The sequence below is a fragment of the Stomoxys calcitrans genome, chromosome 5 (assembly GCF_963082655.1).
Source record: "Stomoxys calcitrans chromosome 5, idStoCalc2.1, whole genome shotgun sequence".
NCBI classification, from domain to species: domain Eukaryota; kingdom Metazoa; phylum Arthropoda; class Insecta; order Diptera; family Muscidae; genus Stomoxys; species Stomoxys calcitrans.
In genome coordinates this window covers 137,412,648-137,435,977 of record NC_081556.1, presented here as the reverse complement: position 1 = coordinate 137,435,977, position 23,330 = coordinate 137,412,648, and the positions used below count along the sequence as shown (strand labels likewise).

At 38.9% G+C, this 23,330-nt stretch overlaps 2 protein-coding genes across 2 annotated transcripts in view; one reads left to right on the top strand and one right to left on the bottom strand.

Moving 5' to 3' along the window:
- LOC106082326 (antigen 5 like allergen Cul n 1) overlaps positions 1-8,210 on the top strand; it is a 24,445-nt gene extending 16,235 nt beyond the window's left edge. Inside the window, exons 3-4 of the mRNA XM_059369644.1 lie at positions 7,571-7,818; positions 7,891-8,210. Of these exons, the coding sequence (XP_059225627.1) occupies positions 7,571-7,818; positions 7,891-8,143 (501 nt within the window). The 3' untranslated portion in view covers positions 8,144-8,210. The remainder of the gene's footprint in view (positions 1-7,570; positions 7,819-7,890) is intronic.
- An 8,104-nt stretch (positions 8,211-16,314) lies between these two features.
- On the bottom strand, positions 16,315-16,835 carry LOC131998080 (protamine-like). Its single transcript, XM_059370175.1, has one exon. The coding sequence runs from the start codon at positions 16,742-16,744 to the stop codon at positions 16,397-16,399; it is 348 nt and encodes a 115-aa protein (XP_059226158.1). The 5' UTR covers positions 16,745-16,835; the 3' UTR covers positions 16,315-16,396.
- Between the last annotated feature and the right edge of the window lie 6,495 nt (positions 16,836-23,330).

Sequence of the window (23,330 nt, the reverse complement as noted above, 5' to 3'; positions counted from 1 at the left end):
CTCCACTGAGTGAAATGTGAGAAGTTTGCCCTTGTTCCTTAGTGGAATGTTCATGGGCAAAATTTACATTTTTTGCACTTCTGAAAATCTCAATTTTCAACAGATTTGACTAAAATTTGAAACAAAAACTTTTGTTATGACTTTCAGCATTTGTGTCAAGTATTCTTTAAATCAGTCAATAAACTGATATAGCCCCCTTATAAACCAATCCCAATATTTGACTGACCCCATTTAATAGATTACAAAATAATTCATATACAGTATGGGTAAATAAGGGCAATTTTTTAACAGAATCCATGGTGGTGGGTACCAAAGATCCGAACCTGTCGAATATTTTTACCTGCCATGCCGAACATTTTTACTACTTTTCATAAATTGTTGTTATTAGACCAGGTTCATATTAAACCGATTTTTAAATCACTTTTCACTTATTTTGACTACCTTCCATTAGTTTTGTCATAGCCCAGCTTTAATGAGCCATATCCCCCAAACAATAGTTGCTCACTTTTCTGGGTAAGAGCGGTTTAAAAACAACAAATATTCAATAATTATAATTTATTACAAATCTAATACAGTCATGTAAGACTTTTTGCTTTGTAGCACTTTTTTCCCCATCCAATCATTGACACTTTGCTTCCACCCATTTATTGAGAGGTATACGACAGCAACATTATTAAAATGTCGTAAACAAAGAATTGCTTCTAACATTTAATTTTAGACTTAGATTAAAAAGCTACACGGATTTATTGTCTATTACAACTTAATTGCGCAACTGAAGTATGTTTGAAAGCTCGTTTCATTCATTCATTTGTGACAATTGCTAAACGATGTTGCGGGCAATCGGAAAAAGTTCAACAAAGTTCAGATAAACCCACACCAATGATGTGGCAGAAGCACACACGACCCAGGCGTCAAATCGATCTTTGGAAATTATGTACCCCCAAGCAGGCGACTACTCAGATGCCAACCCATATGGTGATGATTAGACAGACACTTAGCAAATTAGCATAGCTGAACAACAACTCCGTGGTGAGTGGTATTTTTGCAAAAGAGAAAGATTCAGCTAATCTTCCTATGCATTATCATGAGACTACTTCCCCCCTCTCGCTACAAAGTTGCACTTTTGATAAATCACCTTAGTATGCGCATGCGCAACATTTTATGCATGCAAAATGTGAGAATACTAGTACTGCAGTCTCTTCTTTGTTCCGATATTGATTAATGTAAACCCATCCGCTTCATAAATGGGTGGGACGTTGTAATTTATGGTTGCTCTCCCCATATTCTATTTTGTTTTCTGCATTATGCAAATTGAGGCAAAATCGAAACAAACAAACATCTCTTGAAAGTATTGCACGAGTACATTAAGAAGAGAATATTTTCAAACAGAATAACAGAGATATGAGTACAAAAGCAGAATAGAAGAAATGTGAAACAAGTTAACATGCATTAAGCTCGGCCGGGCCGAACTTTGGATACCCATCACCTTGGATATATATTAACCACCTTACATCATAATACGGTAAAAAATTCATCACTTATGAATCCATAGCAGCTATATCTAAATATAGTCCGAACTCCATCATATACAGGATGACTAACACAACTCATCGGTTAAAAATTTCACCTTTATGGGCCTAAGAACTCAAATCGTGAGATCGGCATGTGCATATGGCAGCTGTGTCCAAGTATAGACCGATCTGACCTCTATAGGGCACGGATGTCGAAGATCTTAACATGGCTCGCTGTGTCAAATTTCAGTGAAATTGAACAATAATTGGGCATTTTATAGTTTCAAGGCCGTAAATCGGGAGATTTAGACCGATCTAGGCCATAATGAACACGAATGTCGAAGAGCCTAACTCAGCCCACTGTGTCAAATTTAAGCGAAATCGAGTAATAAACGTGCTTTTATTGTCCCAAGAACTTAAATCGAGAGATCGGTATATATGGCAGCTATATCGAAATATATTCCCATCTTTACCCTACTCTTTGCGAATATTGAAGGGCCTAAACTCATTGTGCCAAATTTCGGTGAAATCGGTCACCTTTTGTGGGGCTTAAACCTCAATTCAGGCGGTCGAAATATATGGCAACTAAATCCAAACCTGAACCGATCTGGGCCGTATTGAACAGATATATCGAGGAGACTAAACAAGTAAATAGGCGTTAAGTTCGGTCCCAAATTTCGGCGACATCGGACAATAAATGCGCCTTTTACGGGCCTAAGACCCTGCATCGGAGGATCGGTCTATATGGCAGCTATATCCAAATCTGGACCGATCTGAGCAAAATTCACGAAGGATGTTGAAGGGCCTAACACAACTCACTGTTCCAAAGTTCAGCGAAATCGGGTAATAAATGTGGTTTTTATGGGCCTAAGACCCTAAACCGGAGGATCGGTCTATATGGCAGCTATATCCAAATCTGGACCGATTTGAGCCAAATTCACGAAGGATGTTGAAGGGCCTAATACAACTCACTGTCCCAAATTTCAGCAAAATCGGATAATAAATGTGGCTTTTATAGGCCTAAGACCGTAAATCGGAGGATCGGTCTATATGGCAGCTATATCCAAATCTCGACCGATCGGAGCCAAATTGACGAAGGATCTCTTAGGGCCTAATACAACTCACAGTCCCAAATGTCAGCAAAATCGGATAATAAATATGGCTTTTATGGGCCTAAGACCCTAAATCGGAGCATCGGTCTATATGGCAGCTATATCCAAATCTGAACTGATCTGAGCCAAATTCACGAAGGATGTTGAAGGCACTAACACAACTCACTGTCGCAAATTTCAGCAAAATCGGATAAAAAATATGGCTTTTATGGGCCTAAGACCCTAAATCGTAGGATCGGTCTATATGGTAGCTATATGCAAATCTAGACCTATCTGAATCAAATTGACACAGGATGTCGAAGGACCCAACACAACTCACTGTCGCAAATTTCAGCAAAATCGGATAATAAGTGTAGCTTTTATGGGCCTAAGACCCTAAATCGTCCGATCGGTCCATATGGGGGCTATATCGAGATATAGTCCGATATAGCCCATCTTCGAACTTAGCCTGCTTATGGACAAAAAAAGAATCCTTGTAAAGTTTCTGCTCAATATCTGTATTTTTTTAGACTGCAGCGTGGTTTCAGCAGACAGACGGATAGACGGACGGACATGTCTAGATCGTCTTAGATTTTTACGCTGATCAAGAATATATATTCTTCATAGGGTCGGAAATGGATATTTCGATGTGTTGCAAACGGAATGACAAAATGAATATACCCCCATCCATCGGTGGTGGGTATAAAAATGTAACTAAGATTTCGAGGGGCTTAACGTCTGTCCGACTGTCCAAAATTTCAGCGACATCGGATAGTAAATGCGGCTTTTATGGGCCAAAAACCTTAAATCGAGAGTTCGGTCTATATAAGAGCTATATCCAAATCTGGTCTGATCTGAGCAAAATTGAACAAGAATGTCTAGGAGCCTAATATTACTCGTCATACCAAATTTCAGCGAAATAAGTAAATAAACTCACCTTTTATGGGACTAAAACCTTAAATGGCGTGGTAGGTATATATGGAGCTACATCCAAATCTGGACCGATCGGGGCCGTATTGAATAGAGATGTCGAAGAGCCGAGCACAATTCTTTATAACAAATTTTAAAATCTGATAATAAATGCGCCTATTATGGGCCCAACCCCTTAAATCGAGAGATCGGTCTATATATCAGCTATATCCAAATATGATCCGATTTGGTCCGTTAAAAAGCTACTATTAAAGCTACCCGTTAAAAAGCTACGATTTGGCCCGTTAAAAAGCTAGCTATTAACGAAATACGGATCTATGCAAAACTTTAGCTACATATCTTAATTTAATACCTTCCACCATAGGAATGGGGGTATACTTATTTCGTCATTCCATTTGTAACAACTCGCACGATCTAGGCGGCCGATCCCGAATGTGAAATAAAATGTTCACCGATCTCGCCTCTCAATTAGTTCGTTGTTACGCGTGCTGTGTAGCATGTGGCACCGTCTTATTGAAACCACTGGCAAGTCAAGCTCTTGCATTTTGGGCAAAACATCATCATCATCTCATGATAGTGCTCACTATTCACAGTTACGTTACGATTCGCATCATCTTTGAAGAAGTACGGTCCAATGATGCCACCAGCCCTCAAACCGCACCAAACAGTGACTTTTCATTGGGTTGCCCAAAAAGTAATTGCGGATTTTTCATATAGTCGGCGTTGACAAATTTTTTCACAGCTTGTGACTCTGTAATTGCATTATTTCTTCTGTCAGTTATCAGCTGTTACTTTTAGCTTGCTTTAGAAAAGAAGTGTAAAAAAAGTATATTTGATTAAAGTTCATTCGAAGTTTTATTAAAAATGAATTCGCTTTCTTTTAAAAAATCCGCAATTACTTTTTGGGCAACCCAATATTTCCATCACCAAAGGATTGGGAGCATACTAATCTTGCCATTCCGTTTGTAAGAGCTCGAAATATTCGTCTAACACCACATAAAGAAAAAATTCTTAAAAGTCTCTTGGTTCTGAGTCGATCTAGACATGTCCGTTCGTCTGTCAAATTCACGATAGCGGTCGAACGCGTAAAGCTAGTCGCTTGAAATTTAGCACAGATACTAAATATCGATGTAGGTCGTTGGCGATTGCAAATGGGTCATATCAGTTCAGATTAAGATATAGCTCCCATATAAACCGATTTTTCGATTTGACTTCTTGAGCTCTGAAAGCCGCAGTTTTTGTCTGATTTGTCTGAAATTGCACGTAGTGTTCTGTTACGACTTCCAACAACTGTGCCATATACGGGTCGAATCGGTCTATAACCTTATACAGCTCCCATATAAACCGATCTCCCGAATTGACTTATTGACCACTTACAAGCCGTAATTTTTGTCCGATTTGGCTGAAATTGAGCACGCAGTGTTTTGCTATGATTTTCAACAACTGTACTAAGTACGGTCCGAATCGGTCTACAACCTGATATAGCTACCATATAAAACAATCTCGATTTGATTTCTTGAGCCCTTACAAGCCGCAATTTTTGTCCAATTGGGCTGAAATTCAAACGGTCTTCTGTTACATCTTCGAATAAGCGTGCCAACTACGGTCCGAATCGGTCTATAACCTAATATAGCTTCCATATAAACCTATCTCGCGATTTGACTTTTTGAGCATTACAAGCCCCATATGGCGGAAATTTTGCATGTGACTTCCAACGATTGTGCCAAGTATGGTCCGAATCGGTCTAGAACCTGATATAGCTCCCATATAAACCGATTTTCCAATTTGACTTCTTGGACCTTTACAAACCTCAATTTGAGTCCGATTTGGCTGAAATTTTGAATGTGGTGTTATGTCATGACTTCCAACAACTGTTCAAAGTACGGTCTAAATCGGTTCATAGCCTGATATAGCCTCCATGTAAACCGATCTCTCGATCATCGTTGTCCGAATCCTAGAAGTATGAGGAATAAAATAAAATTATCCCTTTCAACTATATTTATTATACACACCACCGTAGGATAGGGGGTATATTCATTTAGTCATTCCGTTTGCAATACATCCAAATATCAATTTCCGACCATACAAAGTATATATATTTCGGGTCGTCGTAAAATTCAAAACGATTTAACGATGCCCGTGTGTCTGTCCATCCGTCTGTTGTAATCACTCTACAGCTTTCAAAAATTGAGATATTGAGCTGAAATTTGTCACTGATACGTCTTTTTGATGCACGCTGGTTAAGTGCTTGAGTGGGCCAAATCGGATCATATTTGGCTATAGCTGCTATATAGACCGACTCCCGATAAAGGGTCTGAAGTCCATAAAAACTTTATTTTTCATATGATTTTGCTGAAATTTGAAACAGTGAGTAGTTTAAGGCTTCCCCATAATTGACCCAAATATGATTCACATCGGACTGTATTTAGATATAGCTGCCATATAGACCGATCTCCCGATAAAGGGTCTGAAGCCCATAAAAGCTTTATTTATTACCCGATTTCGCTGAAATTTGCAACAGCGGATTATTTTAAGCCTTCCGATATCTGACCTAAATATGGTTCATATCGGACTATATTTAGATATAGGTGTCATATAGACCGATCTCCCGATAAAGGGTCTGAAGTTCATAAAAGCTTTATTTATTACCCAATTTCGCTGAAATTTGCAACAGTGGGTTATTTTAAGCCTCCCGACATATGGTCTAAATATGGATTAGATCGGTCCATATTTAGATATAGCTGTCATATAGACCGATCTCCCGATAAAGGGTTTGAAGGCCATAAACGCTTTATTTTTCTTCCGATTTCGCTGAAATTTAAAGCAGTGTGATATTTTCCCGTCATCTGATGTAAATATGGTGCAGATCGGACTATATTTAGATATAGTTGTCATATAAACCGATCTCCCGATAGAGGGTCTGAAGTCCATAAAAGCTTTATTTTTTATCCGATTTTGGTGAAATTTGCAACATTGGGTTATTTAAAGCCTCCCAACATCCGACCTATATAAGGTTCAGATCGGACTATATTTAGATATAGTTGCCATATAGACTGATGTGCCGATAAGGGGTCTGAGGCCAATAAAAGCTTTATTTATTACCCGATTTCGCTGAAATTTGAATTTGTGAGTAGGTTAAGGCCTCCCAACATACGACCCAAATATGGTTCTGATCGGACTATATTTAGATATAGCTGTCATATAGACCAATCTACCGATAAGGGGACTAAAGTCAATAAAAGCTTTATTTATTACTCGATTTCACTGAAATTTGAAACATTGAGTTTTTCCGAGCCTCACGATATCCGACCTTAATATGGTTCAGATCGGTTTATAATTGGATATATCTGCCAAAAAGACCAATATTTTCTTCTACAAAATTGAATAATGACATATATATTAGACCACTCAATATCCGTGCCAAATTTGGGTGCTTAAGTTATCCAATTTTCACCGGATTATGACGATATGGGGTTCATATATATACGTGGTGGGTATCGAAAGTTCGGCCCGGCCAAGCTTAATGCCTTTTTACTTGTTTTGTATAAATTTATAGCAGAATCCATGGTGGTGGGTTCCCAAAATTCCTATCGAAAGTTCGGCCCGGCCAAGCTTAATGCCTTTTTACTTGTTTTGTATAAATTTATAGCAGAATCCATGGTGGTGGGTTCCCAAAATTCCTAGTGATGAGTTTGGTTTGTACCAAATGAAATCGCCATCTTAAATGTTCCAGTTAAATGTTATTACAAGGCAAAAACACATATTCTGCCTTACCTTAAAAAACAGGTTTTTTTGTACTCCTATTAGTAATAGAAACAGATAAACCTACGGTCTGCATCCGGACAATATTCGAATGTATGCATTTATACTTAGATAAAATTAAGCATTTAGAAAAATGTTGTTTAAAAAAAATTCTCTGGTCTATAAATACAAAAAATCAAAAAAAAAAAATTAAATAATTTTTAAAATTATAAATTTTTCTGATTAATTATATTTTATTGTTTTAATAATTTTTGTTTCCCTTGTTCTCACTTCCAGGTCTGGGATGAGGAACTGCAATATCTGGCCAGTTTAAATGTTCGCACCTGCATACTGGAGCATGATGATTGCTATCACACATATCGTTTCCAAAATTGTGGTCAAAATTTGTGTGCCGTTTCACGTCTTAAGCAGGCACCTTTAAATATCACAAGCATTATAACACAAACCTTGCATTTGTGGTTTGACAAGGAACATCATTTGGTGGATCGTTCATATGTGGAAGCCTTCCGAGTGTCTCCACATTTGTAAGTGGCTTTTAACTTCAAACAAAGAAGAAGATTTTCTTAAATATTTTCATTTATATTTCCTTCTTTTAGTGAACACTATGGTCATTTCACCGAAATCATAGTTGATCGCAATTTCCGGGTGGGCTGTGCCATTTTACAATACACCAGACCCGATTATCTCCATGTCTATGTGTATCATGTGGTCTGCAATTATGCCTCTGTCTATGCCTTGGGTGCTAAACTGTATAATGTGGGCGCTCCAGGCAGTGGTTGCATAACTGGTGTCAATCCTCGCTATCCTTCGCTGTGTTCCGTTAATGAAGTGTTCGATCCGAATTATTGAGCATATCGTGATTTCTAATGTTAATATTATGTTATGTAAATATAATAATGTTAATTTAATTAGTTAATTCTTCTTTAAAGTAAGAGCAATAAAAAAATAATTTAAAATAAAAAATAAAACTAATAATAAAAAAATTTAGATTGAATAAAAAATAACAAGTATTGGGTTGCCCAAAAAGTAATTGCGGATTTTTCATATAGTCGGCGTTGACAAATTTTTTCACAGCTTATGACTTTGTAATTGCATTCTTTCTTCTGTCAGTTATCAGCTGTTACTTTTAGCTTGCTTTATAAAAAAAGTGTAAAAAAGTATATTTGATTAAAGTTCATTCTAAGTTTTATTAAAAATGCATTTACTTTCTTTTAAAAAAACCGCAATTACTTTTTGGGCAACCCAATATATACATATGGGAGCTATATCTAAATCTGATCCGATTTCTTTAAAATTCAGCATTGATCTCCAGAGTCATTAGAGAAACTTTCGTGACAAATTTTGAGAGGATTGGCTATCAAATTATCAAAATATTGCAGGACTAGTCAAAATTGAACGACTCTACATATGGGAGCTACATCTAAATCTGAACCGATCTCGACCAAAATCAGTATACATAATAAAACTCATAAAAGAATTTACTGTTAAATTTTTTTTTTTTTTTGAGAAAATCCGTTTAGTAATACTCTGATAAAGTGTCCTAAAGTGAAATCGGGTGGTACATATAAATCGGAGTTATAACTAAATCTGAACCGATTTTTATGAAATTCATCAGGACTGTCCAGAGACAGGAGAATTCTTTGTCACAAATTTCGTCGGTTCACAAAAATATCGTCCTTTATTAAAATATTAGTCAAAACCGGACGAACATAGTAAAAAGTTTTTAAACGGGAACGCTACAAAAAATTGACCGATAGGGACATCAAATGATGCCATATTTTTGCCACTCTTTTGACATTTCGCTACAGGAAGGTTTGTCATTTCATGATGGAAAGATACACGAGCCAACAACGAGTCAAAATTCCGAGTCAGTGGTCTCAACATAAAGAGCGCTACGATGAGACTCATTTCAGGCTGAATGGCTTCGTCAATAAGCAAAATATGCGCTATTGGTGAAAAATCCGCAATTACTTTTTGGGCAACCCAATATATCACCCGATTTTCCCTTCTAGAGTCTTTGTAAGCTCATTCAACAACTGATTTTTTCGCACAATGTTTTCTTCTACGACTACCACAATATGTACTGACTTTCGACTAAGAATAAGATATAAAAACTCCCATATTTATGTTCGATCGATTTTAGCTAATACTGCAATAATTTCTTCACGAAATTTAGCACGTATGTAGAAATTCTCCATTTAAAATTTAATTAAGTTTTATTTCAACGACTTGGCCTGCATACCCAATGTGGTGAAAGGTATTAAAGGTCTTTGAAACGGGTTTGCCCGATTTTAGCCCGTCATTATATTTTTATACCCTCCACCATAGGATGGGGATATACTAATTTCGTCATTCTGTTTGTAACTACTCGAAATATTCGTCTGAGACCCCATAAAGTATATAAATTCTTGATCGTCGTGACATTTTATGTCGATCTAGCCATGTCCGTCCGTCTGCCTGTCGAAAGCACGCTAACTTTCGAAGGAGTAAAGCTAGCCGCTTGAAATTTTGCACAAATACTTTTTATTAGTGTAGGTCGGTTGGGATTGTGAATGGGCCCAATCGGTCCATGTTTTGATATAGCTGCCATATAAACCGGTCTTGGGTCTTGACTTCTTGAGCCTCTAGAGGGCGCTATTCTTATCCGATTGGAATGGAATTTTGCACGACGTGTTTTGTTATGATATCCAATAACTGTGTAACAAGTATGGTTCAAATCGGTCTTTATCCTGCTATAGCTGCCATATAAACCGATCTTGGGTCTTGACTTCTTGAGCCACTGGAGAGCGCAATTCTTATCCGATTTGAATGAAATTTTGCACGATAGATCCTCTCACGACCATCAACATACGTGATTATTATGGTCTGAATCGGTCTATAGCCTCATACAGCTCCCATATAAATCGACCTCTCTATTTTACTTCTTGAGTCCCCAAAGAGCGAAAATCTTATCCGAATTGGCTGACATTTTACACAGGTCTCCAACATATAATTTAATTGTGGTCCGAACCGGACCATATCTTGATATCGCTCTAATAGCAGAGCAAAACTTTTCTTTTATCCTTTTTTGCCTAAGAAAAGATGCCGTGGAAAGAATTCGACAAATGCAATCCATGGTGGAGGGTATATAAGATTCGCCTCGGCCGAAATTAGCAGGCTTTTACTTGTTTTATTTTAAGAAAATTATTTAACATATTAGAAATTTGTTTTTTTTGGACCACTGTGCACTGTATTATCAATAAACTAGACTTAAATTAATATACTAAATTATTTATTTTTAAATTTATTTAATCGATTTACTATGAAACTCATTTCTCTTATCCGTCATCCTAAGCAAAACTCACACGCTCACAAAATCACTACGTCTTGTTAAGATTTCCGGTTTCCGTTTGTATCCATCAAACTTTCTATAAAGCCTCATACGGAGGTGAGGTAACTCTTTTTTTTACCTTATACAATTTGACAACTTTGGTTTACGCTTCTAATTATCATTAAGAATTGATTTGATTTAATTATCAAATTATCAAGCACAATTTTGTTGGTCTTGTTGTCAATGGCCATGCTGTGAAAGATTTGGCTGCAATTGGTCTGCCAAATTTCGATAAACCGCATTGCCTTTTTTACGGTAATACTCCATATCCAGATGTATACTCACTCACATGTCATCATTTACTGATACAATGAATTGAAGGGGAATACTTCGTGCACTTCGTTTGCAAATGAAACGGGTTTAATTAAAGTCATTTTTTGTTTTTGTGGATCAAAATAAAAGCCGACTGATTTTATTCAGGCTTAGCAAAGTGATTAAGAAACACACTTAATGTATGATCTTATGACTGATTAAAAGTATGGCAAAGTGTATAAAATTTGGTACTTAACTAAAGTGGATAAGCCATCAAATTGATATAAAATGTTGACAAATTTTTTCAAAAAAATTAACTCTTGGGAATATCCAACATGCGGTTTCCAGGGGCTCAAGATGTCTAATCGGGAGATCGGTTCATACGAAAGCTACATCAGGTTGTAGACCGATTAAGACCATACATGTCATGGTTGTTGGAAGTCATAAACAAGTAAAAGCGTGCCAAGTTCGGCCGAGCCGAATCTTATATACCCTCCACCATGGATCGAATTTGTCGAGTTCTTTTCCCGGTGTCTCTTTTAGACAATCAAAGGAAAGGAAAATATAAAAGAAAATAATTGCTATGCTATTGGAGTTATATCAAACTATAGTCCGATTCGGACCATAATTGAATGAATGTTGGAGACCATAGTATTGTAGAAGTCATTGTGTACAATTTTACCCAAATCGAATAAGAATTGCTCCCTTTAGGGGCTCAAAAAGTAAAATAGGGAGATCGTTTTAAAGGGGATCTGTATTAGGCTATAGAGCTATTCAGACCATATTTGACACGTATGTTGGAGGTCATGGGTGAAGCCGTTGTACAAAATTTCAGCCAAATCGGATAAGAATTGCGTCCTCTAGTGGCACAAGAAGTCAAGACCCCAGATCGGTTTATATACCAGCTATATCAGGTTATGGACCGATTTGAACCATACTTGGCACAGTTGTTGGAAATCATAACAAAACACCTCATGCAAAATTTCAGCTAAATCGGATAATAATTGCGCCCTCTAGTGGCTCAAGAAGTCAAGATTCAAGATCGGTTTATATGGCAGCTATATCAGATTATGGACCGATTTGAACCATACTTGGCACAGTTGTTGGAAATCATAACAAAACACGTCATGCAAAACTTCAGCCAAATCGAATAAGAATCGCGTCCTCTAGTGGCTAAAGAAGTCATGATTCAAGATCGGTTTATATGGCAGCCATATCAGGTTATAGACCGATTCGAACCATACTTGGCACTGTTGTTGGAAGTCATGATGAAATACCTCATGCAAAATTTCAGCCAAATCGGATAAGAATTGCGTCCTCTAGTGGGTCAAGAAGTCAAGATTCAAGATCGATTTATATGGCAGCTATATGAGGTTATAGATCGATTCCAACCATACTTGGCACTGTTGTTAGAAATCATGATGAAACACGTCGTGCAAAATTTCAGCCATATCGGATACAAATCGCGCCCTCTAGAGGCTCAATAAGTCAAGACCCCAGATCGGCTTTCAACCATCCTAAGCACAGTTGTTGGAAATCATAACAAAACACGTTATGCAAAATTTCATTTATATGGCAGCCATATCAGGTTATGTATCGATTTGAACCATACCTTGCACAGTTGTTGAAACTCATAACGAAACACGTAGTGCAAAGTTTCAGCCAAATCGGATAGGATTTGCGTCCTCTAAGGGCTCAAGAAGTCAAGACCCCAGATCGGTTTATATGACAGCTATATCAGGTTAAGCACCGAATTCACCCATACTTGGCTCAGTTGTTGGAATTCATAACAAAACACGTCATGCAAAATTTCGGTCTAAGGGCTCAATAAGTCAAGACCCCAGATCAGTTCATTTGACAGCTATATGAGGTTATGTACCGATTTCAACCATTCACAGCACAGTTGTTTGAAATTAAAAAAAAAAAACACCTCATGCAAAATTTCATTCCAATCGGAAGAAAACTGCGCCCTATAGTGGCTCAAGAAGTCAAGATTCAAGATCGGTTTATATGGCAGGTATAGCAAAACATGGACCGATATGGCCCATTTACAATTCCAACTGATCTATACTAATAAAAAGTATTTGTGCAAAATTTCAAGCGGCTAGCTTTACTCCATCGAAAGTTAGCGTGCTTTCGGCAGGCAGACGGACGGACGGACATAGCTAGATCGATATAAAATGTCATGACTATCAAAAATATATACACTTTGTGGGGTCTGAGACGAATATTTCAAGGAGTTACAAACAGAATGGCGAAATTAGTATACCCCCATCCTATGGTGGAGGGTATAACAACAAATAAGTAAAGGCAACTGTGGGGCTGTGCCGACAATACAATACCCTATAGGTATAAATTGGGCAATACTTATGTATGGACACTGTATGGAAACAACGAAGGCTGGTTTTGATTAGCAAGGGAAAGGTGATCCAGAATCGCCATCGTCTTACAGACCACTGTGTATGTTTGACTCAGCGGGCAAGCTGTTGGAGCGTTTAATGAATATTAGACTCGCGGTAGCAATCGCCGCAGGAGGAGGACTCTCGAGACGGCAGCATAGCTTCCGCACAGGGAAGTCGACAATAGGGGCTCTAAAGGACGTGGTTGAGATTGTGGAAGCAGGCCAACGGCTGCGCCCTAGTAGCAGACTCAATGGCAATGCTGAACGTTAAGAACGCCTCTTAAAGCCTCAGATGGGTGGACGTATTGGGGCCATAAAGATTGACTTTATAGTAACGGAGTATCTGATGAGAATCATGAGTAGTTATCTGAGGGATTATATGCTCTTCTACACATCCACCGAGGGTATGAGAAGGTATGAAGTAATGTCGGGCAATGCACAAGGTTCCATACTTGGAACCTCTCGAACGTCAGCTACAACGGATTAGAGAGAATGGAGATGACAGCATAAACAATTCCTGTCAGATACGCAGACCACATTGCCGCTGTCATCACAGCAAGAAATACAGACGAGGCACAACGACGACTACAGAAGGTCGTGATTAGAACTAGACATTGGTTGGAATCCCACTCCCGAGGAAACACATACCCACAGAGATAGGTATGCGGATCGAGGACGTCGTTTTACCCACCAGAAGTTATGTGAAATACTTAGGGGTACGACTCCAACTTAGGGCCCAATAAGGGAGATTAATGGTGAAAATCGGAAGATCTCTAACAGGTTGACCCTAATGAAGCTAATTATGGAGGCCTGAAATAGTATTCTTTTATACGGCCACTCTAAGACTTACATCATCCTAACGAACAGTGTCGAAATCCGAAGTTCTCATTGCCGTTACGGTGCCAATAGACTTACAGGCCCTAGAGCGGATAAAAATATATGACGCCAAATTAAAACCCCAACAGGAATCCATATTGGAAGATATTCGACAAGATATGCTGAGCATCTGGCAGTCAAGATGCGAGGCAAATGCAAATGTTTGCAAATTTTGCCCATGAACTTTCCACTAAGGAACAGGGGCAAAGTTCCCACATATCAATGACTGCAGTCCAATTCAAGTTAAAGATCAAATATAAGGGGCCTCCTTTTTATAGCCAAGTACGAACGGCGTGCCGCAGTGCAACACCTCTTTGGAGAGAAGTTCTACATGGCATAGTACCTCACAAATGTTGCCAGCATTAGGAGGGGAAAACCGGCGCTGAAAATTTTTTCTGATGGCCTCGCCAGGATTCGAACCCAGGCGTTCAGAGTCGTAGGCGGACATGCTAACCTCTGCGCTACGGTGGCCTACAGATGGGCCTTTAAGCTCATCCCCGATATACGACAATGGATCGGAAGAAAGAAAGGCGGCGTTAAATTCTGTGTGAGGTAGGCAATATCTGGACACGGATACTTCCGCAAGTGCCCACACGGAATCGGCGAAATAAGAGAGGAAAACCTAACAACGAAGATGCGCAGCAAAGAGGATAGCTGGAGAGCTCTGACAACTTTGTCGAAGAGATACTTAGGTTGAAAAAAAAGTTATTCGACAAGACATCTACGAGGAAGAAGAGTGATATGGAGCACTCGATCTTCCTCTGTCACCAATGGCGCGACAACCGGGCGAGACTAGAAGAGCAGATCGGTGAAATAAGAGCGGAAAACGTAACAACGAAGATGTGCAGTAGAGAGAATAGCTGGAGAGCTTTGACTCCTTTTGTCGAAGAGATACTTAGGTCAAAGAAAAAGATATTCGACAACACATGCTGAGCACTAGGCAGTCAAGATGAGAGGCAGATGGACCTTTAAGCTCATTCCCGATGTACGACAATGGATCGGTAGAAAGAAAGGCGGCGTTCACTTCTATGTGACGTTGGCAATATCTGGACACGGATATTTCCGCAAGTGTCTACACAGAATCGGCGAAATAAGAGCGGAAAACCTAGCAACGAAGATGTGCAGCAGAGAGGATAGCTTGAGAGCTCTGACAACTTTTGTCGAAGAGATACTTAAGTTCAAAGAAAAAGACATTCGTCAACACATGCTGAGCATTAGGCAGTCAAGATGAGAGGCAGATGGACCTTTAAGGTCATTCCCGATATACGACAAAAGATCGGTAGAAAGAAAAGCGGCGTTAACTTCTATGTGACGTAGGCAATATCTGGTCACGGATACGTATATATATATATTTGACTTCTTGAGCCCATAGAAGTCTCAATTTTCATCCGATTTGGCTTATATTTGGAAAAAAAAAGACTTGGGTAATGACATTCAATATGACTTCTTGAGCCCTTAGAAGTCTCAATTTTCAACCGATTTGGCTTAAGTTTGGAAAAAAAAACTTAAGTAATGACTTTCAGTATTCATGCCAAGTAAGATCCGAGTCGGTCTATAAACAGATATAGCTCCCATGTAAATTGAATCCCGGATTAACTTCTTGAGCCTTTAAAAGCCGCAATTTTCATCAGCTGAAATTTGGAACAAAGACTTGAATTATGACTTTCAGCATACATGCGAAATATGATCCGAATCGGCCTGTTAACAGATATAGCCCCCTTATAAACCGATCCCCGAATTTAACTTCTTCAGCTCTTAGAAGACTAAATTTTCACCTGATTCGGCTGAAATTTTGTCCAAAAACCTATCTTATGACTTACAATATCAGTTGGTAGTTTTAATCGAATATCGTGATATAGGTCAATATGTTGATATAGGCCCCCTAAGTACCGATATCTCGATATTACTTCTTGATTCAAATTCAAATATAAACTCGGTTAATAAGGGTACATTTTTAACGGAGTTCATGGTGGTGGATACCCAAGATTCGGCCCAGCCGTGCTATGTTCGGCTTTTACTTGTTAGATTTTGAATCCGTTAAAGAGAAAAATGTACAATTTTTCCCTGAAATGCTGAAAACCCCAACTATTTTAAATAAAATAAAAAAAAAATATATTATAATACAATTTCAAAAAGGATTTTCGCACTAGCAATTTATTTTCAACTACACAAAACAATTTAGTTCATGTGTCCATCCAATGACCTACTTCTTGCTGGACCTTGAACGGCGACGTTTTTGACCTTTTACTTGACTTTTCCTGGCAGAACTAGTAGAACGGCGGCGACGTCTTGAGCTTGTTGAACTACTAGCTTTTCTGGCACCTTTTCTAGATCGACGTCTTCGTCGACTAGGGGCTGCTCCAGTCATTTCATCCGTTTGGTTGCGGTTGATTACGGCCAATTCCACATAAGGCTGCTTGTCTTTTTGAGTCATTTGACGCCATTCTTCTCCAGCCAAACGCGCAGATTCCGTTTGACTGTAACCTTCTCTATCCAAGTCCTTGCGGCATTCATTTAGAAACAGGAAAAAAGGGTTTCGAGAATTTTCCATTTTTTGGTGAAAAAATATATGTATACACAATTTAAAAAAAAAAAATGACTTCTGTGTTGCTCGAGAATTGAAAATACAATGAATGGAATATTATAATTTTTTTTCTATCCCTAATTTGGTTTTGTTTATTTTTGTCAAAGCCTTGTAGATTAATTTTTTGTGGTTATGAATAATAGACAGTAATAAAAGCAGCAAGTAGTTTGGCTCATTATTTCTTACAAAGTCTCAGATAACGTAAAGGAACTAAAGTCGTTTTTTATCCAAAATTACATGATGAACTGAAGGAAGAAAAGTAAATCTGGTCATAGGTACAGAAAGTGAGCTTGAGATGTGGTAAGAATAATTTTCCCAGCTGCTAGTAAACCAAGGCGAAGGCCACCGTAGCGCAGAGGTTACCATGTCCGCCTATGACGCTGAACGCCCCGGTTTGAATCCTGACAAGACCATCAGAAACAAGTAAAAAGTCGTTAATATCGACCGGGCCGAACTTTGGATACCCACCACCTCGGGTATATATGTAAACCACCTTTCATCAAAATCCTGTGAAAATTGGACACCTTATGTCCCATAGCAGTTACATCGAAATATGATCCTATTTGGACCAAATACTAATAATACAAGTCAATGTTCAATTATGTATAACAAAATATTGGTCTTTTTAGTAGCTATATCTAAAAATAAACCGATCTGAACCATATACAACATGGATGTCGAAAAGCTTAACGTAAGTCAATGTGTAAAATTTCAGTTAAATCGGATTATAAATGCGCCTTTTTTGGGGCCAAGTCTTTAAATCGAGATATCGGTCTAAATGGCAGCTATATGCAAATCTTGATCGATCTAGACCAAATTGCAGAAATATGTGGGGGGGCTTAACTAAACTCTCTGTCCCAAATTTCGGCATCATCAGACCATAAATGCGCCTTTTATGGGCCCAAAATATTAAATCGAGAGATCGGTCTATATGGCAGCTATATCTAAATCTGGACCAATCTGAGTGAAATTGAAGAAGGATGTCGAAGGGCCCAACACAACTCACTGTCCCAAATTCCCGCGACATCGGACAATAAATGCGCTTTTTGTGGCCCCAAAACCCAAAACCGAGAGATCGGTCTATATGGCAGCTATATGCAAATCTTCACCGATCTGAGCCATAATGCAGAACTATGTAAAGGGGTTTAACTTAACTCAGTGTCCCAAATTTCGGCACCATCGGACAATAAATGCGCCTTTTATGAGCCTAAGACCCTTAATCGGAGGAACGGTCTATATGGCAGCTATATCCAAATCTGTACCGAACTGAGCCAAATTGACGAAGGATGTTGAAGGGCCAAACACAACTTACTGTTCCAAATTTCGGCAAAATCGGATAATAAATGTGGCTTTTATGGGTCTAAAACCCTAAATCGGAGGATCGGTCTATATGGCAGCTATATCCAAATCTGGACCGATCTAGGCCAAATTGACGAAGGATGTCGAAGGGCCTAACACAGCTCACTGTCCCAAATTTCAGCAAAATCGGATAATAAATGTGGCTTTTATGGGCCTAAGACCCTAAATCGGAGGATCGGTCTATATGGCAGCTATGTCCAAATCTGGACGGATCTAGTTCAAATTGACGAAGGATGTCGAGGGGCCTAACACAACTCACTGTCTCAAATTTCAGCAAAATCGGATAATAAATGTGGCTTTTATGGGCCTAAGACCCTAAATCGGAAGATCGGTCTATATGGCAGCTATATCCAAATCTGGGCCAAATGGCAGCTATGTCCAAATCTGGACCGATCTAGTTCAAATTGACGAAGGATGTCGAGGGGCCTAACACAACTCACTGTCACAAATTTCAGCAAAATCGGATAATAAATGTGGCTTTTATGGGCCTAAGACCCTAAATCGGCGGACCGGTCTATATGGGGGCTATATGAAGATATAGTCCGATATAGCCCATCTTCGAACTTAACCTGCTTATGGACAAAAAAAAAGAATCTGTGCAAATTTCAGTTCAATATCTCTATTTTTGAAGACTGTAGCGTGATTTCAACAGACGGACGGACAGAATCGTCGAATCATCAGACATGTCTAAATCGTCTTAGATTTTTACGCTGACCAAGAATATATATACTTTATAGGGTCGGAAATGGATATTTCGATGTGTTGCAAACGGAATGACAAAATGAATATACCCCCATCCTTCGGTGGTGGGTATAAAAAATGATTTTTTTTAATCAGTGATTTTCCCCTCCTATTGCTGGCAACAAAGAGATGACACACTGTGGCACACCATTTGGACTGGGCTATAAAAAAGCAGGCCCCTGCACTAATTGATATGTGAGAAGTTTGCCCCTGTTCCTTAGTGGAATGTTCATGGGCAAAATTTGCAAATTTTTGTACCCGAAAGCGACAGGGATGAAGATACCCCAGAACCAATCCCTGATGATGGTATGGAATGCATAGTGCCTAGTCAGAATGAGGTCCACATAGCAGCAGAATGAGGTCCAATATGCAACAGTGCGTTGTGTTAGACCACTCGAAGACCATACTGTGTTTGGTCCAAGTCCCTCTCCCTTACCCTAATTTTCAGAAACGCCAGATCTCCGAGAATTAAGCGAAATTTTGTGTGCTCTCTAACCTAAAAACAAAAATATGGTATATAATTTCGGATGGGGTACCTAGGGGGGCCGCTCCATCCCCAAAACCTTGAAAATTTATATTGACACCAATATAGACAATGTGAGACTTAAATGAAAGCTATTTAAGATAAGAATATGTATTTGATATCCAATTGTAGGACCAAGTGCTTGGGGGACCACCCCAACCCCCAAAACACCCCTAAATCGGACATTTTTACCGAACATGGCAATATGGGACTCAAATGAAAGGTATTACCAAGTTTCTGTGGGTGCACCCCCTCCCCAAAACAACCCGCAAAAAGGACTTATTTACTGACCTTGGCAATATGGATCTCAAATAAAAGGTATTTGAGAGTAGAATACGAATCTGGTATTTAAATATGCCATCATGTGTTTGGGGGGCCGCCCCTTCCCAAAAACACCCCCCAAACAGGTCAAATTTACGACCATAGCAATATGGGTCGCAAATCAAAGGTCTTTGGGAGTAAGGCACGAATCTGATATCAATATTTGTGAAAAAGTGTCTATGGGGCCATCCTACCCCCAAAACACCATCTAAATAGGACGTATTTATTGACAATTGCAATATGGGACTCAATTAAGAGGTTTTTTTAGAGTAGAACATGAATCCGATAGATATTTTCAGTGCCAAGTCATTAAGATCGATTCAGAAAATTTCAGCAGATTTTATTAATTCCACAATGTGTTTTTTTTTTATAATCATCTTCCTTGTTATGAAATATCTCATTTCAAATGAGTTAAAACTTTATGTGACACCTTAAACTTGTTTGGGGTTGACTAATTTGGATCGAAATTATGAAAGTCTCAGATTGCATCAAAGATTGCGGCAATATGATTTGATCAATTTCGTAAGAGTACATTTTTTTTCTTTTATAAAAAAGAAATTTCATTTTTGAAATTCCAAAAAGTCATCAATGAAATTTATCATTTTTTCACATTAACTGTCATCGAAATGTTCCGGGCTGGTGATTTATTTGTTCAATTAGTTTGAGGAAATTAGTCATTTCCGAAAGGAGTCTCTGAACAAGAGATTAATATTTGTTCGAAATTCTCTTTCTTTGCTAGTTTAAACTAAGGATCCTAGATGTTTTGGTTTTATTAAATGTGGATGGACAGATGGATGGAGAGATTAAGAAAGATAGATCGCTGGCTAATAACAGACAGAATGAGAAAAATACGGTAATTTTCACACAAATTCACCTTTTGTGTGCCCAAGACCATAAATGTGTGCCCAATTATGTCTTGAACATTAATTTTCGACAACTGAAGAGCTTTTAGTGAAATGCCATGCCACAAAAATAGTAGCATGGCATTTCATCGCTTGACTAACAGTATAACAATATAAATGTCTTTATCTGAATCCCATGTGAACTTTGGTCAATGAATTCGCTCGGAGGGTTAAAGGTCGTTTAAGTTTGAATGTTAGATGTACTCCATTCTTAAAAGACTTTATTTGAGCGCGATATTCTCATGGGGATTCTGGGAGTGGGAACGCCCCACGGTGTGGTTGGTGGGTTTAGGGGTTGATGTGGACCCCCAGAAAGGTAGTCCTAGGTAGCCTAGATAGTAGTAGGCTGAAAAGAAAGGTCTTTGGGAGTAGAGCACGAAATTCATACCCACCTATATGAATTTCATGCTCTACTCCCAAAGACCTTTCATATCAGCCCCATATCGCCATGACCGGCCAATATGTATGTCCGATTTAGGGGAGTTTTGGGGGGTGAGATGGTCCCCCAGACACTTGGCTGTGAGTGGGATGGTCACCCAAACACTTAGCCCTGAAAATGTATTAGCATCATAATTTACTCTCAAATATCATTTCTTTGAACCCCATTGGCCTCAAAATTAGATATCAAATTTGTTTTCTAATCTCAAATACCTTTCATTCAAACCCTTATTGGAAAAGTCTGCAAATATGCCTAGTTTGGGGTAAGGGCCTTAAAAACTATCAATATCGGGCTCCACTCTCCTTAAGACCTAAATTGTCATGGTTAGCAAATACATCTTTTTTGTGGGGGGGTTGTTATGAGGGAGAAACATTGGTCCCGAATCTTGATATCAGATTCATGATCTACTCCCAAATACTTTTCATTTGAGCCCCATACTGTAATGGTCGGCAAACATATTTTGTTTGGGGGGTGTTTTGGGGGAAGGGGCGGTCACTCAGTGACTCTATTTGGGTGGTGTTGTGGATAGACACTTTTTCATATAGACACTTTTTCCCGAATAATGACATCAGATTCTTGCTTTACTCCCAAAGACCTGAGCCCCATATCGCTATGGGGATGTTTTTGGGGAGGGGCGCCCCCCCCCCCCCTCTCTGCTCTATTTGCGTGATGTTGTGGATAGACACTTTTTCCTATAGACAGCTTTTCCCGAATAGTGACATCAGATTCTTACTTTACTCCCAAAGACCTGAGCCCCATATTGCTATGGTCGTAAGTTTATACCCTATTGGGGGGTGTTTTTGTGGAGGGGCCACCATCCCCCCCTCCCCCTTGTGGATTTTCCTGTAGACACTTTTCCCGAATATTGACATCAGATTCTTGCTTTACTCCCAAAGTCCTGAGCCCCATATCGCCATGGCAAATACGTCATTTAGGGGTGGATAAATGTTGAGGTGGTCCCCCAAACACTTCATCCGACAACTGCATATCTGATAGGTTTTCTAATACCATTCATTTGAGTCCCATATTGTCGTGAGTGTCTACATATATATATTTCGTAGGTTTTGGGGGTGCTAGGTACCGTATCCAAAATTAGGATACGAAATTTTTATACCCACCACCATGGGATCGGGGTATATTAATCTAGTCATTCCGTTTATAACACCTCGAAATATTCGTCTAAGACCCCATAAAGTATATAAAGGGTGATTTTTTTGAGGTTAGGATTTTCATGCATTAGTATTTGACAGATCACGTGGGATTTCAGACATGGTGTCAAAGAGAAAGATGCTCAGTATGCTTTGACATTTCATCATGAATAGACTTACTAACGAGCAACGCTTGCAAATCATTGAATTTTATTACCAAAATCAGTGTTCGGTTCGAAATGTGTTCAAATTTTGACAAATTTTGTTCAGCGATGAGGCTCATTTCTGGTTGAATGGCTACGTAAATAAGCAAAATTGCCGCATTTGGAGTGAAGAGCAACCAGAAGCCGTTCAAGAACTGCCCATGCATCCCGAAAAATGCACTGTTTGGTGTGGTTTGTACGCTGGTGGAATCATTGGACCGTATTTTTTCAAAGATGCTGTTGGACGCAACGTTACGGTGAATGAACACATTTCGAACCGAACACTGATTTTGGTAATAAAATTCAATGATTTGCAAGCGTTGCTCGTTAGTAAGTCTATTCATGATGAAATGTCAAAGCATACTGAGCATCTTTCTCTTTGACACCATGTCTGAAATCCCACGTGATCTGTCAAATACTAATGCATGAAAATCCTAACCTCAAAAAAATCACCCTTTACATTCATAGTCGTCTTGATGTTCTGAGTCGAGGTCCGTCCGTCAGTCTGTCGAAATCACGATAGAGGTCGAACGCGTAAAGCAAATGCAAATTTGCAAATTTTGCCAATGAACATTCCACTAAGGAACAGGGGCAAACTTCTCACATAAACAATGAGTGCAGTCCGATTCAAATTAAAGCTCAATGATAAGGGGCCTCCTCTTTATTGATTTAGATATAGCTCCCATATAAAGCGATCTCCCGATTTGACTTCTTAAGCCCCTAGAAACCGCAATTTTTGTCCGATTTGGCTGCAATTTTGCATGTAGTGTTCTGTTAAGACTTCTAACAACTCTGCTAAGTACGGTGCAAATCGGTCTATAGCTTGATATAACCCCTATATATACCGATCTCCCGATTGGACCTCTTCAGCCCCTGGACGTCACAAGTTTTGTCCGATTTGGCTGAAATTTGGCACA